This window comes from Cervus elaphus, chromosome 20, assembly GCF_910594005.1.
Source record: "Cervus elaphus chromosome 20, mCerEla1.1, whole genome shotgun sequence".
Lineage (NCBI taxonomy): Eukaryota > Metazoa > Chordata > Mammalia > Artiodactyla > Cervidae > Cervus > Cervus elaphus.
Window position 1 is genome coordinate 129,063,272 of NC_057834.1, and position 16,057 is coordinate 129,079,328.

The following is a 16,057-nucleotide window of genomic DNA, read 5'->3' on the forward strand; positions in this document are numbered from 1 at the left end:
GTCGCGATGGATCTCTCTTCTGTATAAGCCCATCTGGTCCAGGAAAACAACGTTAGCCCTGACCACATCAGGCCTGCGGGCCAGTCCTGCGGAGCAAGGACTTACTCTCTATCTCTCGTAGAAAACATGCATCAGCCCAACCCCTGTCCTCCAGATTGCCCAGCGAGCATCCACCACATCCTTGTAGAGCTCTCCCAGCCACCCTGTGGAAGCCACTCTCCCCAGACCTCACTGTGGGAATGCGGGGGCCCCTGAGTGCACAGCTCTCCAAAGGCTTTCTCTAAAACCCTTCTCACAACAGCCTCTCATCTCTGCTCTCTTCATCCACTATCGCTTCCTTGTGGATTTTTAGAGCCTCTAACAAGATCGTGGTCATTCCCTTTGAAAATCCCCATCTTGATTTGAAGCCTCACTTTGGAATTTCCTATTTGCAGGATCTTTCCACTTTGTGAAAACCAAATTCTTTTCATGTGAGCATTGGTGATCAATGTTTAATTTACTAAAGCTTTTAGAAGAGAGATGGAAAGTCACAGCCTCACCCTTAAAACTCATCACACTTTAAAGAACAAAAGAAAATTCCATCAGACATGTCTCTCCTTCCCGGTCTCTCATCTCAGCATCTGACCCTACACCAGCCACTCTGGACACACCGACAAAGCCACTTCAGCCACGTCCACCACACCAGTCACACCGACCACACTAGACTGGTGGGGACCTTCTCCAGAGTCTCTTGATCTCTCCGGAGTGTCCCAGCTCCCTCCAACTTACATTTTCTCAACTGGAATTCACACAATAAACAAAGATCCCTCCAGTTATCAGAACTTCTCTTCCTTAGAAGGCAATGGGGGCAGGGAGGCTTAAATACCATTTTTTTTCTGTCATGCATGTATTTGTATATTCAGAGGGAAAAATCTGAAAAAAACGGTATAACACATTGTTCTTCCCAAGAGGTGGGATCATGCCGTACTTTCACTTTCTCATTGTGTTTTATACTGTCTGAATATTTTATGAAGAGTGTATTTTACTATTTTTCCATTTCAAGGTTTTTAAAGTATACAAGTAATTTAAAAGCCTATTCTCATTTTTCAAAGTTCATGCAATACATACAAAGCAACAGGCTTCCATGAAATTTCTTCTGCCTTTCTAACACCCCTCCCCAGAGGTCAATAGTGATTTTTTTTTTTTTAGATATGGATCCTTCCAGACTGTATATACATTTATATTCAAATGTACATAAATAGGTATGCAACTATGTCTTCAGGAATCTATTTATGTAAATGTGATCATATTGTTCTTATTTTTATCACTTAAAAAAAAAAACAATATGTGTTGAAGATCTTTCCCTGTTGGTACATCTCTTCTAACAGCTGCGAGAGGTTTCAGAGTACAATTGTGGCATAGTTTATTTAATCATTCCTCTATTGAAGGACATTTAGGTTGTTTCCAGTTTTTTGCTATTACAAACAATGCTTTGATAAACACCCCCGTGCACTTCTCTTTATGCTCCTGTAAGAGTGTTTTTTCTACGACGGATAATGAGTCGCAGAATCGCTAGGTTGAAGGGCATGTGCACTTTTAATTTTAAGAGATACTGCTGAATTACTTTTATCACCAGAAAAGGGCACTAACAATAAAAAACGAGAAGCAAAATGACTCTGGTTTCCCATTCTCTGCCTCCCTAGCAGAACAACCAGGGAATTGATGCTAAAGTGGTCGGCACATCACTGTTTGCTAAACCGCCAGCTTGTAAGGCATGAACACCCCTTCCTCCCATCTCCCTGAAGATTTGCCTCATTGCTCCCCTCTTCCTGCTGCAGGTTCAGCCCTTATGAGTGGTATGATGCTCACCCCTGCAACCCTGGCTCTGAGGTGGTGGAAAATAACTTCACTCTGCTGAACAGCTTCTGGTTCGGAATGGGGTCCTTGATGCAACAAGGTATGTGTGCCCTTAGAAGGTTGGAGACACCTGGATGCTCAAGTGTGTGTCCTTTCCCAGGTCCCTGAGCTCCACCCCTGCTGGAGCTAGCTGGACTGGCTCACCGTCTGAGGCCGAAGCATATACCAGTACCTGCGGAGGGCAGGGCTCATCCCCAGCCCCTCCTGCTCCAGCTGGGATAGACACACAGCATCCTGTCTCCTCCAGTCAACCCCCTGATTCTCACCACTGCAGAATCTGCCTGAGCAAAGTTGGGCTGAGGATGGAGGGAGACTGGAGGCAGGGAGGCTGGGTGGAAGGCCACTGCAGAAATGAACTGGTGAGACCTGAGCCAGGGTAGTGGCCACGAGAGTGGAGGCCAGAGATGGACTTTGAGAACTTCAGGATGTAGCAGGGACTGGACTTGGTGACTGCCTGGCTCTGGGGAGCCCAGTAGAAGGAGGGGGGCACATCTGTGTTGGGGCCATTAGCCTGAGTGCATCAGACCTGGTATACCCAGAAGGATGCCATTTTTCTCACATCCTCCTGAGGGAGGTTTGGGATACGGTACCTGCCCCCCACTAGTAGCTCAACTTCTGGAAAGATTTGCAGCTGCTCAGATATCTCAGAAAGCAGAGCACCTGCAAGGAGCAGAGTGTGGAGACACTGGAGGCTGGAGGGCGAGTAGAGCAGGAGGGGACCCCAACCAGTAAAGACCCCCAGAAGAACCCCACCCCCACAGTCCCTGCTGACCAGGAGCCAAATGCTCACTGCCTCTGTCTACCAAGTCACTTTCAGAGCCTCTTATCTCAGGGAATGGGGAGGGAGGCAAGGACCAAAGTCTCTGCCTGGGTTAGGGTCCCACAAAGGGACGAAAAGGGGGCCAGGGAGGGAAGGAGATCCAAGGGGCAAAGAATGTCCCTGTCCCTCTCTCGTGTGTGTATCCTCACGGCCTGGTACAAACCCTGGTCCTCAGTAGTATCTACCAGCAGGAGCCAGAGAAATGCCTGACCGATGTTATCGCAGTGACCTGAGTGCCCACGGCCTGCCAGGCCCTGTGAATGAAGGACCCTGGACCCGAGCAAACTCTCAGCCACGCCAGAGGCCCGGGATGGGGTCCAACAGAGCCTGACAACTAAAATAAGTCATTCTCCCTTTGGGGGCAACTCCAGCCCCTTGTCTGGGGGAGGGCCAGGCGGATGAGGCTGGGGCAGGGGTGGGGGAGTGGTCTCCGGCAGCTGGGACGTGACAGGCAGCTTGAGGGGGAAGCGCCTCATTCTGTCCCCACGACTCATGAGCATCCTGAAGCCTCACCTTGCTGCTCTGTCCATCATCCGTACCCGGTGACAGTTAGGAAAGAAACTGAAGGCCCCTCCACGCGGTAATAGCTTCTCTTCCACCTCCTGCTGCTATTCAAAGCATTGGCCCCTGATGTATTCCCCACGAGGTTTTGATTAGGAGGGAGAAAAATGGTTATGTATTTGAAAAACTCTCCCTTGAGTGATTTCTTTGAGAAAAAAAAATCATCCATATCAAAGCAGACGCTTTTCAGATGCAGGTCCAAATATTCTGGAAAGTTCAGGAGTCACTTGCTATTTAAATCTCTTGAAAGCCACCTAGTTAATTACTTCAGTTAGAAGGTTTCAGCTAAACTATGCTCCGCACCCAAGGTTGGGAAGGAAGAGTGATCGGCACTCTTTCTATTTCAGCAAAGAGCTTCAAAAAATGTTGATTTTTTTCCTCTTGCAAAGCATCATATAACAATCTTATATTTGTATACCACTTGCATTTCCAACACACTTTCCTCCTCAAATTATGTCATTGCAGCAGCAACGTGGTATTTTTGTGAGGCTGGGACAGAGGAAGGATGATGCTTTGCTGAGTCCCAAAGAGGGAAAATGATGGGCACAAGACCACACAGAGAGCTAAGAGCAGGATTCACTCAAGAACCCAGGGGTTCTTGAACCTGGGACACCCTCAGGTGTTCAGAACCTGGGACCACACAGGTAGTTCACAGATACACATCAGAGGGTCTGACATGCCTATGAAATGAATATTCTGCTTGTGTGTGTTTTTGTCAAGCAGTGGTTCTTAAATTTTAGCCCAAATCAAGATCACCTAGAGGTCTTACTGAGCCCAGATTGCTGGGCCCCATCCCTAAAGTTACTGATTCAGTAGGTCCCAGGTGGAGCCTGAGAGTGTGCATTTCTAACAAGTTCCCAGGTGATGCTGTCGGTCCAAGAACTACACTTCGAGAACCACTGGTCTAAGGAAGAGGTCTCAGCTGTTACTAGATTATCAGTGGAGTCTGTGACCCAGAGGACCGAGCAGCCCTGGTCTGGGCATTGTCAGGGACCACGTGTCTCCTCCTTCCTCCCAGGGTCTGAACTGATGCCCAAAGCCCTGTCCACGCGCATCATTGGTGGCATCTGGTGGTTCTTCACGCTGATCATCATCTCCTCCTACACGGCCAACCTGGCTGCCTTTCTGACTGTGGAGCGCATGGAATCACCCATAGACTCTGCGGATGACCTGGCCAAGCAAACCAAAATCGAGTATGGGGCTGTCAAAGACGGGGCCACCATGACCTTCTTCAAGGTGAGACCCTCTGCCTCCCTTCACTGTCCTTACCTTAATCACACGGAGCCAGAAATCCCAAGGGCTCAGCCCCTGCCTGTTTAGGAACAATTGACTTTGGGGAGCTGTAGTGATATGGCCAACTGGATGCGTCCCAGCGCAGATCCTAGAAGTTTCCATACCTGGGACAAGCAGCATGAATGTGCTGTGTTCCCTTAAATCATCAGAGGAGGACATCAAAGGAAGCTGGAGAAGGGGGAGGGAGAAGCATGGCCCAGAAAACACACAAACAGGCCCTGGGGCCAGTAGGCTCCCTGCCCTTGGCTTTGCATCTCAGTGGCTTTCATCTCCAAGAGGCTGACCTAAGCTTGGGGTGAGCTGGGCAACACCGAGGGGGCAGCAGGGGGTGCATCCTCCAAGGAAGGCTTAAAACTTGAGCAAGCCTTTACAAATGTTTGCTAGCGTGTTACACTCGTGGAATGCTGGTGTCCAGGTAAAGCCTCTGTCACCTGCTCAGGTTCCTGCCTTCATGGGGATCTGGCCATGACTTTGTTGCATCCTCCTGTTTTCTAAAGCACTGGTTCACTTGCTTAATGTTTTTTCACCTTCTACTAGAGTAGCTGAGGGTTTAGGAAACTGGCTGACCCTTACTACCAGTAGCTATAAATGTTCTCCAGGAAATTAAAGTAATAATAACTATAGTTGGCACCACTAAGAGCTCACAGTGGGCCGGACACTGCACTGGGCTTCATTTAATCTTCATGACAAATCCTGAGAAGTAGGTATCGCAATTATTTCACATGTATGGAAGCTAAGGCTTAGAGCCATTGAGTGAGTTGTCCCAAGGACTCACAGCTGAAGCAGCCTGGGTCTGGCCCAGGTCTGCCTTCCTCCAGAGCCCATGTTCTAAGCCATGGTTCTCAGATTCAGTCTGTCCAGATCACCTGGAAGGCTCCGGGAACCCCAGGTTGCCGGGTCCCAGCCTCTGCAGTTACTGACTCAGCAGACCCTGGGGGCAGTGCCTGGGAATGTCCATTTCTAATGAGTTCCCAGGTGATGCCGATGCTGCTGGCCCGGGGACCACACTTTGAGAATCACTACTCTAATGATTTCTCAGAAATGGTCAGGATTGGGACCTCTGTGGCTCTGAGTCCATTCATTCATGTATTTATTTAGTAGTCAATTGCTCTCAGTCAGTCTGAAAGCCTGAGGTGTTTTCCTTTCCACTGGGCCCTGGTTACCCATCCCCTAGCCCTTGCCTCCTTCCAGGCTAAGCCTCTGAGTGATGGATTGAGCCTCCAGTGGGGCCTGAGTGAGGAGAGAAGGAAGGGGTTGGGTGGAAAGCCTTCTACCTCCTGGGCACGGCTATTCTCCTCCCCCTCCCCTGCCCCCCATTCCCCTCCCCTACATGCTACCCTGATCTTGCCTGTTATGGGCTCTCCCTGCTGGCTGAGGTGGTAAAGAATCTCCCTGCAATACAGGAGAGCCTGTTTCAAGCCCTGGGTTGGGAAGATCCCCTTGAGAAGGGAATGGCAGCCGACTCAAGTATTCTTGCCTGGTGAATTCCATGGACAGAGGAGCCCGGCAGGCTATAGTCCATGGGGCCCCCTTCTTAAAAGTAGAAGTAGTTCCCCTGCTGAGTGAAGAGGAACCAGAGGAAACAGACTCCCCTCTGGAATGCTGCTACTAGCAAACGCAGTCTTCCTTTGAGGTCACCCCCATGTATTTATTTATAGTGTAGGGGAGACAAAGCATTGTCATAAGCACGCTAGGGGCTCTCTGGGACCCTGTGTATGTATTCATGAGGGTGAGCAAGTATGTGAGCATGTGACTGCATGCACGGTACATGTAACAGTGTATAATATGTATGTGTATGTGCACATGTGTACCTACGCACGAGTCAACCTGTCTGGGTGCTCGTGTGTCTTTCTGCTTGACCACAAGTGTCTGCATATGTGCACTGGTGAGCACATGTGTGCCTGTGTCCCTGTGATCTGGGCATGTGGACATGTGACTATGACTGTATGAAGTATGAGCTCAAGTGTCTACATGTATATGTATGTGGAGAGTGCACACATGTCTGTCTGCTTAAATGTCCCCATGGGTGTGCTTACATAAGTGTGAGTGGGGGGATGGGCCCGTGTGTGTGTGTGTGTGTGTGCGCGCACACATGCATGCACATGCCTGCTCCTGCCGATCCCCAGGCTGCGGCCCAGCCCTTTGACTATGCCAGAGCATCCCTCATGCATTACACATGAGCCCGTCTCTAAGCAGGGCTCCCGATCAAAGGGAAGCAGCATAAATAAGCCCAGTGCAGGCTCATTGGCGCTGATTGGATGCCCTTGCCTCCCTCCATGCTAAGATGCTCAGATTGGCTTCCAAGAGCCCGGTCCCCGCTCCCCACTGAGCTGCTGTCCTCGGCATCAAGCAGGACCTCCTGCAGCCCACACCACCCTCACCCACCTTCCCTGCAAACGGTGCAGCGAGGAGGGCAGGGGAGGGACACAGATGCTACCACCCAGTGGGGATGCTGGGGCGGAAGGCTCACCGGGGCCTTGGGCCAGGAACAGCAACTGCACAGCCCCTGCAGAACCAGCTCCCCTTCCTCACTCTCCTGATCACCAGTGAATTCCGCTTGCTGTCTGGCCACCTTGTCTCCCGCTTTAATTCAAACGAAGGGCTTCTTGCCCAGCCTCCCTACCAGTGGCAGCAGCCGTGGGACTGTTATGTAGGCAGAGAGGAACCTGAGTGTGGCTACATTAACCACACCTCGGATGATAAGCTAGAAGCAAAGATCCTCCCAGAAAGGTCCCTGGACAAACTTACTTCCTCCCTGCCCCACTCCTACCCTGCCTTGCATAGTCCTACCTTCCTCTCCCAAGCCCTCCGCCTCCCCCACACCTGTACCGGGCCAGGGGGTAGCCTCCTTATAGTTGCTTTCAAATTAGAGCTGGAAGGAAACCTGAGTTTAACCTAGAGAATCCGAGGCTTGAGGGGCTGGGTGAATTGGGGTTGATGCATCAATGGAGCTGATGTACGGTCGGTTACTCTGTCTGCACACACACTGCCCTCTCCCACAGCCCCTCCAGGGTCCTCTCCTGGATGGGTGAGCCTCTCCCCTGCCCATGAGTGTGTACTGCAAGGTTAACACTAGGGTTGACCAGGAATTGGCTCCAGAGGTTGCCATCAGATGTCCTGGAGACACTGGCAAAGTCCACAATTACAATAGCATTTATTGAGTACTTACTGTGTACTAGGCAACGTTCTAAGCACTTTACCTGTATTCACACCTATCAGCCTCATGACATCCCTAGAAGGCAGAGACTATTATCACCTCCACATTGAACACATGATGAAAGGAAGGCTCCGAAAGTAACCTGAGTTCACACTTCTTGCCTCACATCTCACAGCTGGTGAAGCGCAGCCTTGGGATTTGTGCCCAAGTAGCCTGGCTCAAAGGCCAGTGCTCTTTGTCCCTGTGTCCATAGCATTTCTCCAAGGAGCCAGCTACCATCCAGGAACTCCTTGGGGGAAGAGTGAAGCCGCATCCCCAGCCTAGAATAGTCCTGGTACATCGTAGTTGCTTAAATAATACATGTCGAGCGGATGCCGTTGTTGGATTAAAGGATGGAATGGAAAGACGGCAGGAAGCAAGTAAAGCAAACACAGGAGACCGTGTTGAGGCTAGGAGCCCAGCAGGGAGCAGCCCTGAAGGTTCCAGAGCCCAGGGCAGATGAACTTCAGTTCTTCGGTTAGCCTGTTTCCTGGTTAAGCTGCAAACCGTCTTAAAAAGCGCCCCCTGATAGAGCGGAGCACTCGAGGGAGAGAGCGCATCCCCGTCCAGAGATGGCAACAGCAGGAAGTGGGGCACCGGTCTCCCAGGGGGCTTCGGATCCCTTGCCCCTACTCTGTAGCCTGGGAGACGCGTGGCTGGAGGCAGCCAGTCATTCCAAAGGAAATTTCATTTGAAGAGTTGTCAGGGAGCAGCAAACATCACAAACAGCGTCTCCTGTGTTGTCCTCCCTCCGTCTTGGAAGATAAAAATTAATTAGGAGATGAAAAAGGAGGCCTTTGAAAGCGCTGTTTGGCTGTAAAAATATGTAGGCAAAAATGTAAAGGAGGATGTGGGGAAAGCGTGTTCTCGGCAGGGAGGGTTGGGGAGCTTTGAAGAGAGAGGGTGTCAGAAGGCAGCTTCTCCAAGGATTTAGCCCTCTTTGCAGTAGGAGAGACATATCACATGTGGGAAAGACTGTGTGTAAGCCACTGCTGCTTAGGAAAGCGATAGAGCTGGGGACAAAGACTACCAGGCTCCCAGGGTCCCTGGCACCATCAGGCCCCACTTGGGGCATAGCATTGCCCCATCCTAGCAACTCAGTCTGGAAGGTACCTGGAGAGGCCATCCAGTCCAACTCCCACCTTCCAGCGGCTCAACAGACTCTGCCCCGGGCTGGAAGTCTCAGGAGGGTGCTCCCGAGCTCAGCCTCTAATTCCTCCTGAGCTGACTGCTGGCCTCTCTGATAGACTGAGCAGAAGCAGAATGAGACAGAAATGCAGTGAGCAGGCAGAATTTGGTGTGGTGCGGCCTGGCACAGTCAAGTCACATCAGTCTTAGAGTCAGACAGACCAGGACTTGAGTCTTGGCTGTTGTCTCTGCTGGGTGACCATGGGGAAGTCAGTTTATTCCTCTGAGCCTCAGTCTGCTCACCTGGATGACATGGATTCTGAGTTCCACTGTGCTGCAATTAGCAAGGAGATTCAATGAACTACCGTATAGACAGTGGTTAGACCAGGGCCAGGCACAGAGAGGCAAAGGCTTTCTTCTCTGACGTCCCTCCGTGTGGCTGACCCAGAAGATGGCCAAACTGACTGGCTCCTTTTCTCCTTTCTCCCTTAGTCCCCTCCTGAGGCAAACAGGAGCCCCACGGAGAAACCACAGCCAGTAGACACCTGGAGAACCTCTCATCTTCCAGGTCCCTCCAGATTAGGTCCCTGGGGCAATGTGGAGGATATTGGTGCCTCTGTCACAGTATGGCTGTCTACCTCTGCACAGAGCCGAGCACTTCAGGGAAGCCCAGAGGCCCTCAGAATAGAAGAGACCCAGAGCGGGCAGGCCGAGGGGCAGCAACAGGTGCAGGGTCGGCCCGAGGATGATGGGATGTTATTGAGAATGACTCAGTTACTGGTGAGCTCTCTGTGCCTCGGCTTTCTCACCTATGAAATGGGTATAATAATGATACTACCCCCCCCCATAGAGGTGATTTTTGAGAAGATTAAATGGGATAATTTATATAAACAACTTCAAACCATACCTGACGCAGGATATACATGCAATGAGTGTCAACGCTTTTTGTTGTTTATTCTCGGTGATACACAGCCCTGTTGAGCCCACAGATATGATTTTAGGGGCCAGATATTTCTTATATGTTTTAATTAGTGATCATTATTTTAAAATAGGGAGATTTTTGCATGTAAAAAATCACATATCCAGCTTCTTGAAAACATGAAAGATGGAGTATCACTGAACCAGCGCTCATGTAGAGAGATAGATTGTTGGGAGCCAAGAGGGCACTCACCCTCTGCAGCTTTCCAGAACTACAGTATCCCCGTCTGGACTCTGTCGGCCCTGGAGTTTTCTACCACTGAGTCTTATGTCATTTCATTTCTTTACAAACTCTGCACTCTAGAAATTATTGTCCCCAATTTCTGGATGAGAAAACTGAGCCTTAAAGAGAATTAAGGAGGCTTAAAAAGATAGAATGATACCAGCCGTTTATCAAGCACATCCTAGGAACATAGCTCTATGCTAAGCGTATACCTATTTTACCCATGTGGAAAGGGAGGTTCAGAGATGTAACATCACTTGCCTGTGGTCACAGAAGGAGTTGGCATTTGAACCCAGGTAAGTGTGAGACCAGAGTCCGTGCAGTGGGGCCAACCTCTCCCATTACCTCCATCCCCTACCTGCAGGCCTCACCTCCTCATTCTCCCTACAGGGGCCAGTCTGCAACCCTTACCTCCTGACTCTCCCCTGCACGGGCCAGCCTCAGGGGCTCATGCAGTCTGTAGAAGCAGCTGCTAGGCCAAAGGATCGGCAAGTCTGTGCTGGGGAGGTAGGCAGAGGTGGGGGCCTCAAGGAGCCCCCTGATCCCCATGAAAATAACCCAAGAGACATGATTAACTGCTCGAGTATGTGGATCCGATAAGGCCAAAAACTCCACATCCAGGGATAAGAAAGCCAATTAATCTGGGAAAAGGTCTCCTCCCTACTATGGAAAATACCCGAGGTCTCGCATGGAATCACATTGCCACTGCCTCCCTGCATACATTCCCTGAGATTCAGCTCCCTTTGGAATTGATTTATGTTTATATATATATATATACCTATATACATTTTCTTGTACAGAAATGTTAAATTCTCAAGATTAAATATCTTCAGTTGGGGAAAATCAATTTACTTCTTTGAGAAGGCTAGAATTGAAAGTCGTGAGCCTGAAACTTACTTTCTTGCCAATTTCACTGATAAAAAAAGCCTCTCCGTCCTGGCGTGTCGCCCTGTATCAGCTGCTCCAAACGATTCCATTAATTGATTGGGTGACTGGCCCTGAAACAGCGCTTATTAAGGTTCCCACTGGAGCTGGGGGACAGGCAGGACTGTGCTGGAGCCGTAGTGATGAGGGACCGTCCCCTGGGGTGGTGACTACTGGGGCCAGTGATGGAACTCAGGCCTCTGGTGACCCAGCCCAGGACGGTGGGAGAGGGGGCTGAGATTCCAGGAAGGGCCCTGGGTGTAACCCTCCCTGCCTCAGAGGTACCAGAAGGAAGTTTCTCAGGGATGTACTCGGAATCATGGACTATCACTCAAGGACGGGACAGACTCTAAGGGGAATCAGAAACCATGAGTGGGTTTTGTTGAAAATGGGGATCCCGAGATATGAGATAACACAGAGGGTGGTCTTTCTAGGGAGGCAGCTTTCAGGCTCCTCTGCCTGCAGGTGATGGAGGTAGTGAATTTGTTGACACTGTAGCTAGGAGAGCAGAAACTATTGAAATCAGTATCACAGCCAGCTTCCCGCTTTATTGTTACTTTTCATCTGAACTGGCCCAAGTTCTCTGGTGTCCTGTCCCATCTTCCTCATCCTGGTCCTTTACCTGCTGCAGGCGTCTCTCCTCAAAGCCCATCAGCCCCAAAACCAGTCCCTCCCCCCTCCAGCCTCCAGTGGAAATTTCTGTCTGCATTTATGATGGGGTGTTCCTGGGAAGAGCATATGTTCTGATGTCTGCCAGGCCTATGTATAGGAGGAACTGGGTGTTGGGGTGTTAAGGAAGAGGATTCAGGGAAGGGTTTCCAGAAAGAGAAGGTCTCCCCTTCTGACACAGAAGGAATGGGACAAGGCTCCCTGAATGGTTCATTGTCAAGTTACTGATGCCTGATTTTGGGGAGAATGAGTGGGCAAGATGGGTGAGGTGGAGGGATGGATGGATGGTTGGTGATGGGTAGGTGGATAAGAGAATGGACGGGTATTGGATGAATGGATAAATAGGTAACAGACTGGGTGGATAGTTGTATAGTTAGTAGAATGAATCGGTGTGTGGATAGTGTGTGAGTGAATAGGTGAGAATACAAATGTGACGAATGAGAGAATAGATGGGTGGTGGGTGGATGGATATGTAGATGGATGGATAGATATTTGGATGGATGGATACATTAGAAGATATAAGGGGAACCCCGATGGCCTCATCCACTCCTAATTCCCTCCTCTAGGAGAAGAAGGAGAATTTGGAAAGCAGGAGGGTCTGGGATGGAAAAGGAGCTGAGGTGCTGAAATCACTGATGAGAGAATAGTATTTAGTTATTATATGGCTTGGTCTTCCCTGGTGGTTCAGCTGGTAAAGAATCTGCCTGCAATGCGGGAGACCTGGGTTCAATCCCTGGGTTGGGAAGATCCCCTGGAAGAGGGCATAGCAACCCACTCCAGTATTCTTGCCAGGAGAATTCCCATGGACATTCCATGGGGTCACGACTAAGTGACTAAACACAACACAATATATGGTTCAGTGGTAAAGAACAACCCGCATGTTAATGCAGAAGACTCAGGAGACATGGGTTCAATCCCTGGGTGAGGAAGATCCCCTGGAGAAGAAAATGTAAACCCACTCCAGTATTCTTGCCTGGAAAATCCCATAGACAGAAGAGCCTGATGGGCTACAGTCAATAGGATTGGAAAAGAGTTGGACATGTCTTAGCAACTAAACTACAAGGAACCAAGAAAGCAGAGTGCCTGAGGTCATGTGTCCCTGGCAAGCAGGAATGACTGGACTTGGATAATCTTATTAGAGGAATAGTTGCAATGGATTATCTGAGAAAGCAACTATATTGGGAATAAAACTAGCTTGTGTCAGCATGTGTGTAAGAGAGTATATCAGTTACCTACTGCTGCATAACAAAGTACCCCAAACTTAGTGTCTTAAAACAACAATATTCTGACCTCTCAGTCTGTGGGTCGGGAATCAGCACGGCATAGACAGGTCTTCTGCTAAGGGCCTGTCACAGGCCAGGGTGGAGGTGCTGGCTACCGCTGCAGTCATCTCCGGGTCCAGCTTTCAAACTCGCTCAAGTAATGGTTGGCAGCCTTCAGTTCCCCCTAGGCTGTTGGACTGAGGGCTTCCGTCTCCCCTCTGACTGTTGGCTAGAGGCTGCCCTCTGATCCTTGTCATGTGGACCTCTCCACAGGGCAGCTCACAGCATCGCAGTGAGCTTCCATCAGAGCAGCAAGCCAGAGAGAGTACAAGCAAGTCAGAAGTCAGCCTTTCCTGTAACCTCATCTCAGGTGTGACATCCCATCACTCCTGGAAAAAGTGAAAGTCGCTCAGTCATGTCCAACTCTTTGCAACCCCATGCACTATAAAGTCCATGGAATTCTCCAGGCCAGAATATTGGATTGGGTAACCTTTCCCTTCTCCAGAGACTCTTCCCAACCCAGGGATGGAAAACAGGTCTCCTGCATTGCAGGCAGATTCTTTACCAGCTGAGCCACAAGGGAAGCCCAAGAATAGTGGGGTGGGTAGCCTATCCCTTCTCCAGCAAACCTTCCTGACCCAGGAATCAAACCGAGGTCTCCTGCATTACAGGTGGATTCTTTACCAGCTGAGCTATCAGGGAAGTCCATCACTCCTGGGGGCAGGGGTTAAAAGCAAGTCACTGGGCCCAGCCCACACTCCAGGGGAAGGGATCTCACCAGGGTGTGAATCCCAGGGACAGGGATCACTGGAGCCAGTTTGAAGCTTCAGACTATGGAGCATCTGGGCAGGAAAAGGAGCAGAGTGAGAGCAGACCCGGGGGAGAAGCTGGAGGGGGCAGAGTCTGGAGAGCAGATGTTATCTAGATGAGAGATGTCTGGAGAGTCCGAAGAGCTGAAAATCAGGAATGTCCTTAAGGGCAAGAGTAGTTAAGTGTGGGGTGGGGGTGGGGAGCATCTGGGACTATGGGAGGATGAAAAAGCTGAGGAGCAGGAATAGCTGATCACGGGACGGGCTGAGGATAGGCAGGGGTGGGATCAGCCAGCTTGCTGCTCCAGTGGAACCCACTGAGGGCTCCAGGCATCGGAGCCCTCCCAGACCTTCAGCTTCAGGGCAGATAAACTTGCAGGAGGGACTGTCTGTGAAGGTGCCCCCAGACCCTATGCCCAAAGGCGGCATCACTGGCGCTCAAGAGATTCTGGGCTCAGGTGGAATCTCGAGTGGGACACTGCCTGCTGCTCTGGGCTCCCTCCTTCCTGGGCAGTTTTGGAGGGACAGCCCATAAAACTAGGAGGCACCTGGACAGTAGAAGGTCCACTGTCCCTCTAGCCCCCTCCCCAGCCACTCCTGACAGTCACAGCTTCTCCCTTCTCCCCCAGCCCCGCACCAGCCTCTTGGGGCACACCCATGCCATCACGCACCCCGGAGCTGGGCCAGGTGCCAGTCAGACAGGCCGATATCACAGACGGGCACGGCCAGACTCAGAAAAAGCCAGGGACAGTGGGGCCTGCCGAGCCACCTGCTCCCCTGGGATGCGTGGAGGTAGGGCTGATCCCTACTGGGAGTAGGCAGCCGGCAGACGCTAAGATCCCAAGAAATCTCATGAAGGCCATGCACCTTGTTCTGCCCAGTCCTCTCTGGCAGCAAGAGACACTGACCCTCTCCTGGCCCCAGACCCTCTCTGAGCCTCCCCAGCTGGGGGTCAAGCACAACAGCCCACTCACCAGCCTGTTCTCAGGGATGCTGGTTCCACTCAGGCAGCAGCATCCAGCCCGAGACACTCTGGAACCAGAGGGTGACGGGGCCTCCGGACCACCTGCTCTGACCACCCCTACTCTCCTGCCCTCTCAGCAATTCTCACCCTGCTTCTCTTTCACTATATTGATGGAGAACAGACAGGAACCCTTGCCTGAGACAAACCTTCCCCAGGAACATAGTGCGTAAGAGGGACTGCTTGGAGTGGGAGTGGGGGGCCCAGAATCCACCGAGCTTTGCCCTCCTCAGCATCCACCCACCTTCCCTGCCACCTTCACAGTGGTTTCTAAGAGGCAGTGAAGGTCAGTGGTTAGGAGCATGGACTCTGGAGTCAGATAGCCTGGTTTTCCCAGTTTGTGTCTGAGTAAATCAGGCAAATTGAGGCACAGCTAAACTCCATTCTCTTATCTGTAAACTGGAGCTAGTGATAGTACTTGGTTAGCCGAAAAGTTCATTTGGGTTTTTCCATAAGATGCTGTGGAAAAACCAAAACAAAATTTTGGCCAACCCATACCTGCCTCCTCTGACTATGGGGAAGAATCAGTGAGTTCATGCAGGCAAAGCACTTGGAACATGACCTGCATGTGTTTAATTGTTTAATAAATCTTAGAGAAAGAAAAAAGAATTAAGAAAAACCTGAAGACCTCTTGTGCCATGGCAAAGAGTCAAGGGTTTCCATGTGGGTGGGCCCGAGTCTGACTCTCAGCTTTACGATCAGATGCCACGTGTTTGAGGACATACCCTCCCAGGGCCTCAGTTTCCACATCTGAGCAGTGGGTGGAACTCACTCACTCTAAGGACTGCACAGAATTCGCTGACCCAGGCCTGCTAAGGGTGGGCAGTGCCTGGTCCCTGTGTGCGCAGTAACTGTGTGTACATCACCCCCACTGCTTCCCCATGGCCCAGAAATCCAAGATCTCCACCTTCGAGAAGATGTGGGCCTTCATGAGCAGCAAACCTTCGGCGCTGGTGAAGAACAACGAGGAGGGCATCCAGCGGACGCTGACGGCCGACTACGCGCTGCTCATGGAATCGACCACCATCGAGTACGTCACCCAGAGGAACTGCAACCTCACCCAGATCGGGGGCCTCATCGACTCCAAGGGCTATGGCATCGGCACGCCCATGGGTGAGCACAGGGGCTGCAGATGGGAGGGCGGCGGGGGACAGAGGGTGGGCAAGACCCCCAGGTTCACTCTTGCGCACACGTGGCCTCCTGCTCCCTCTCCCAGCTCACCCCCTGAGCCTTGAAATGGCTCAGCCCAGAAACAAAACAGCAGAGCCACAAGCCTC

General features: G+C 51.0%; 1 protein-coding gene across 4 annotated transcripts in view; it reads left to right on the forward strand.

Annotated features, from left to right (window-relative positions):
* The window catches only part of GRIK3 (glutamate ionotropic receptor kainate type subunit 3), a 246,912-nt gene that overhangs the window by 217,857 nt on the left and 12,998 nt on the right, over positions 1-16,057 (forward strand). For 3 of the 4 annotated variants that reach the window (XM_043877979.1, XM_043877978.1, XM_043877977.1), the window contains exons 12-14: positions 1,818-1,936; positions 4,296-4,513; positions 15,671-15,893. In XM_043877979.1, the coding sequence (XP_043733914.1) occupies positions 1,818-1,936; positions 4,296-4,513; positions 15,671-15,893 (560 nt within the window). The remainder of the gene's footprint in view (positions 1-1,817; positions 1,937-4,295; positions 4,514-15,670; positions 15,894-16,057) is intronic. The other variant, XM_043877980.1, reaches the window with a different exon arrangement.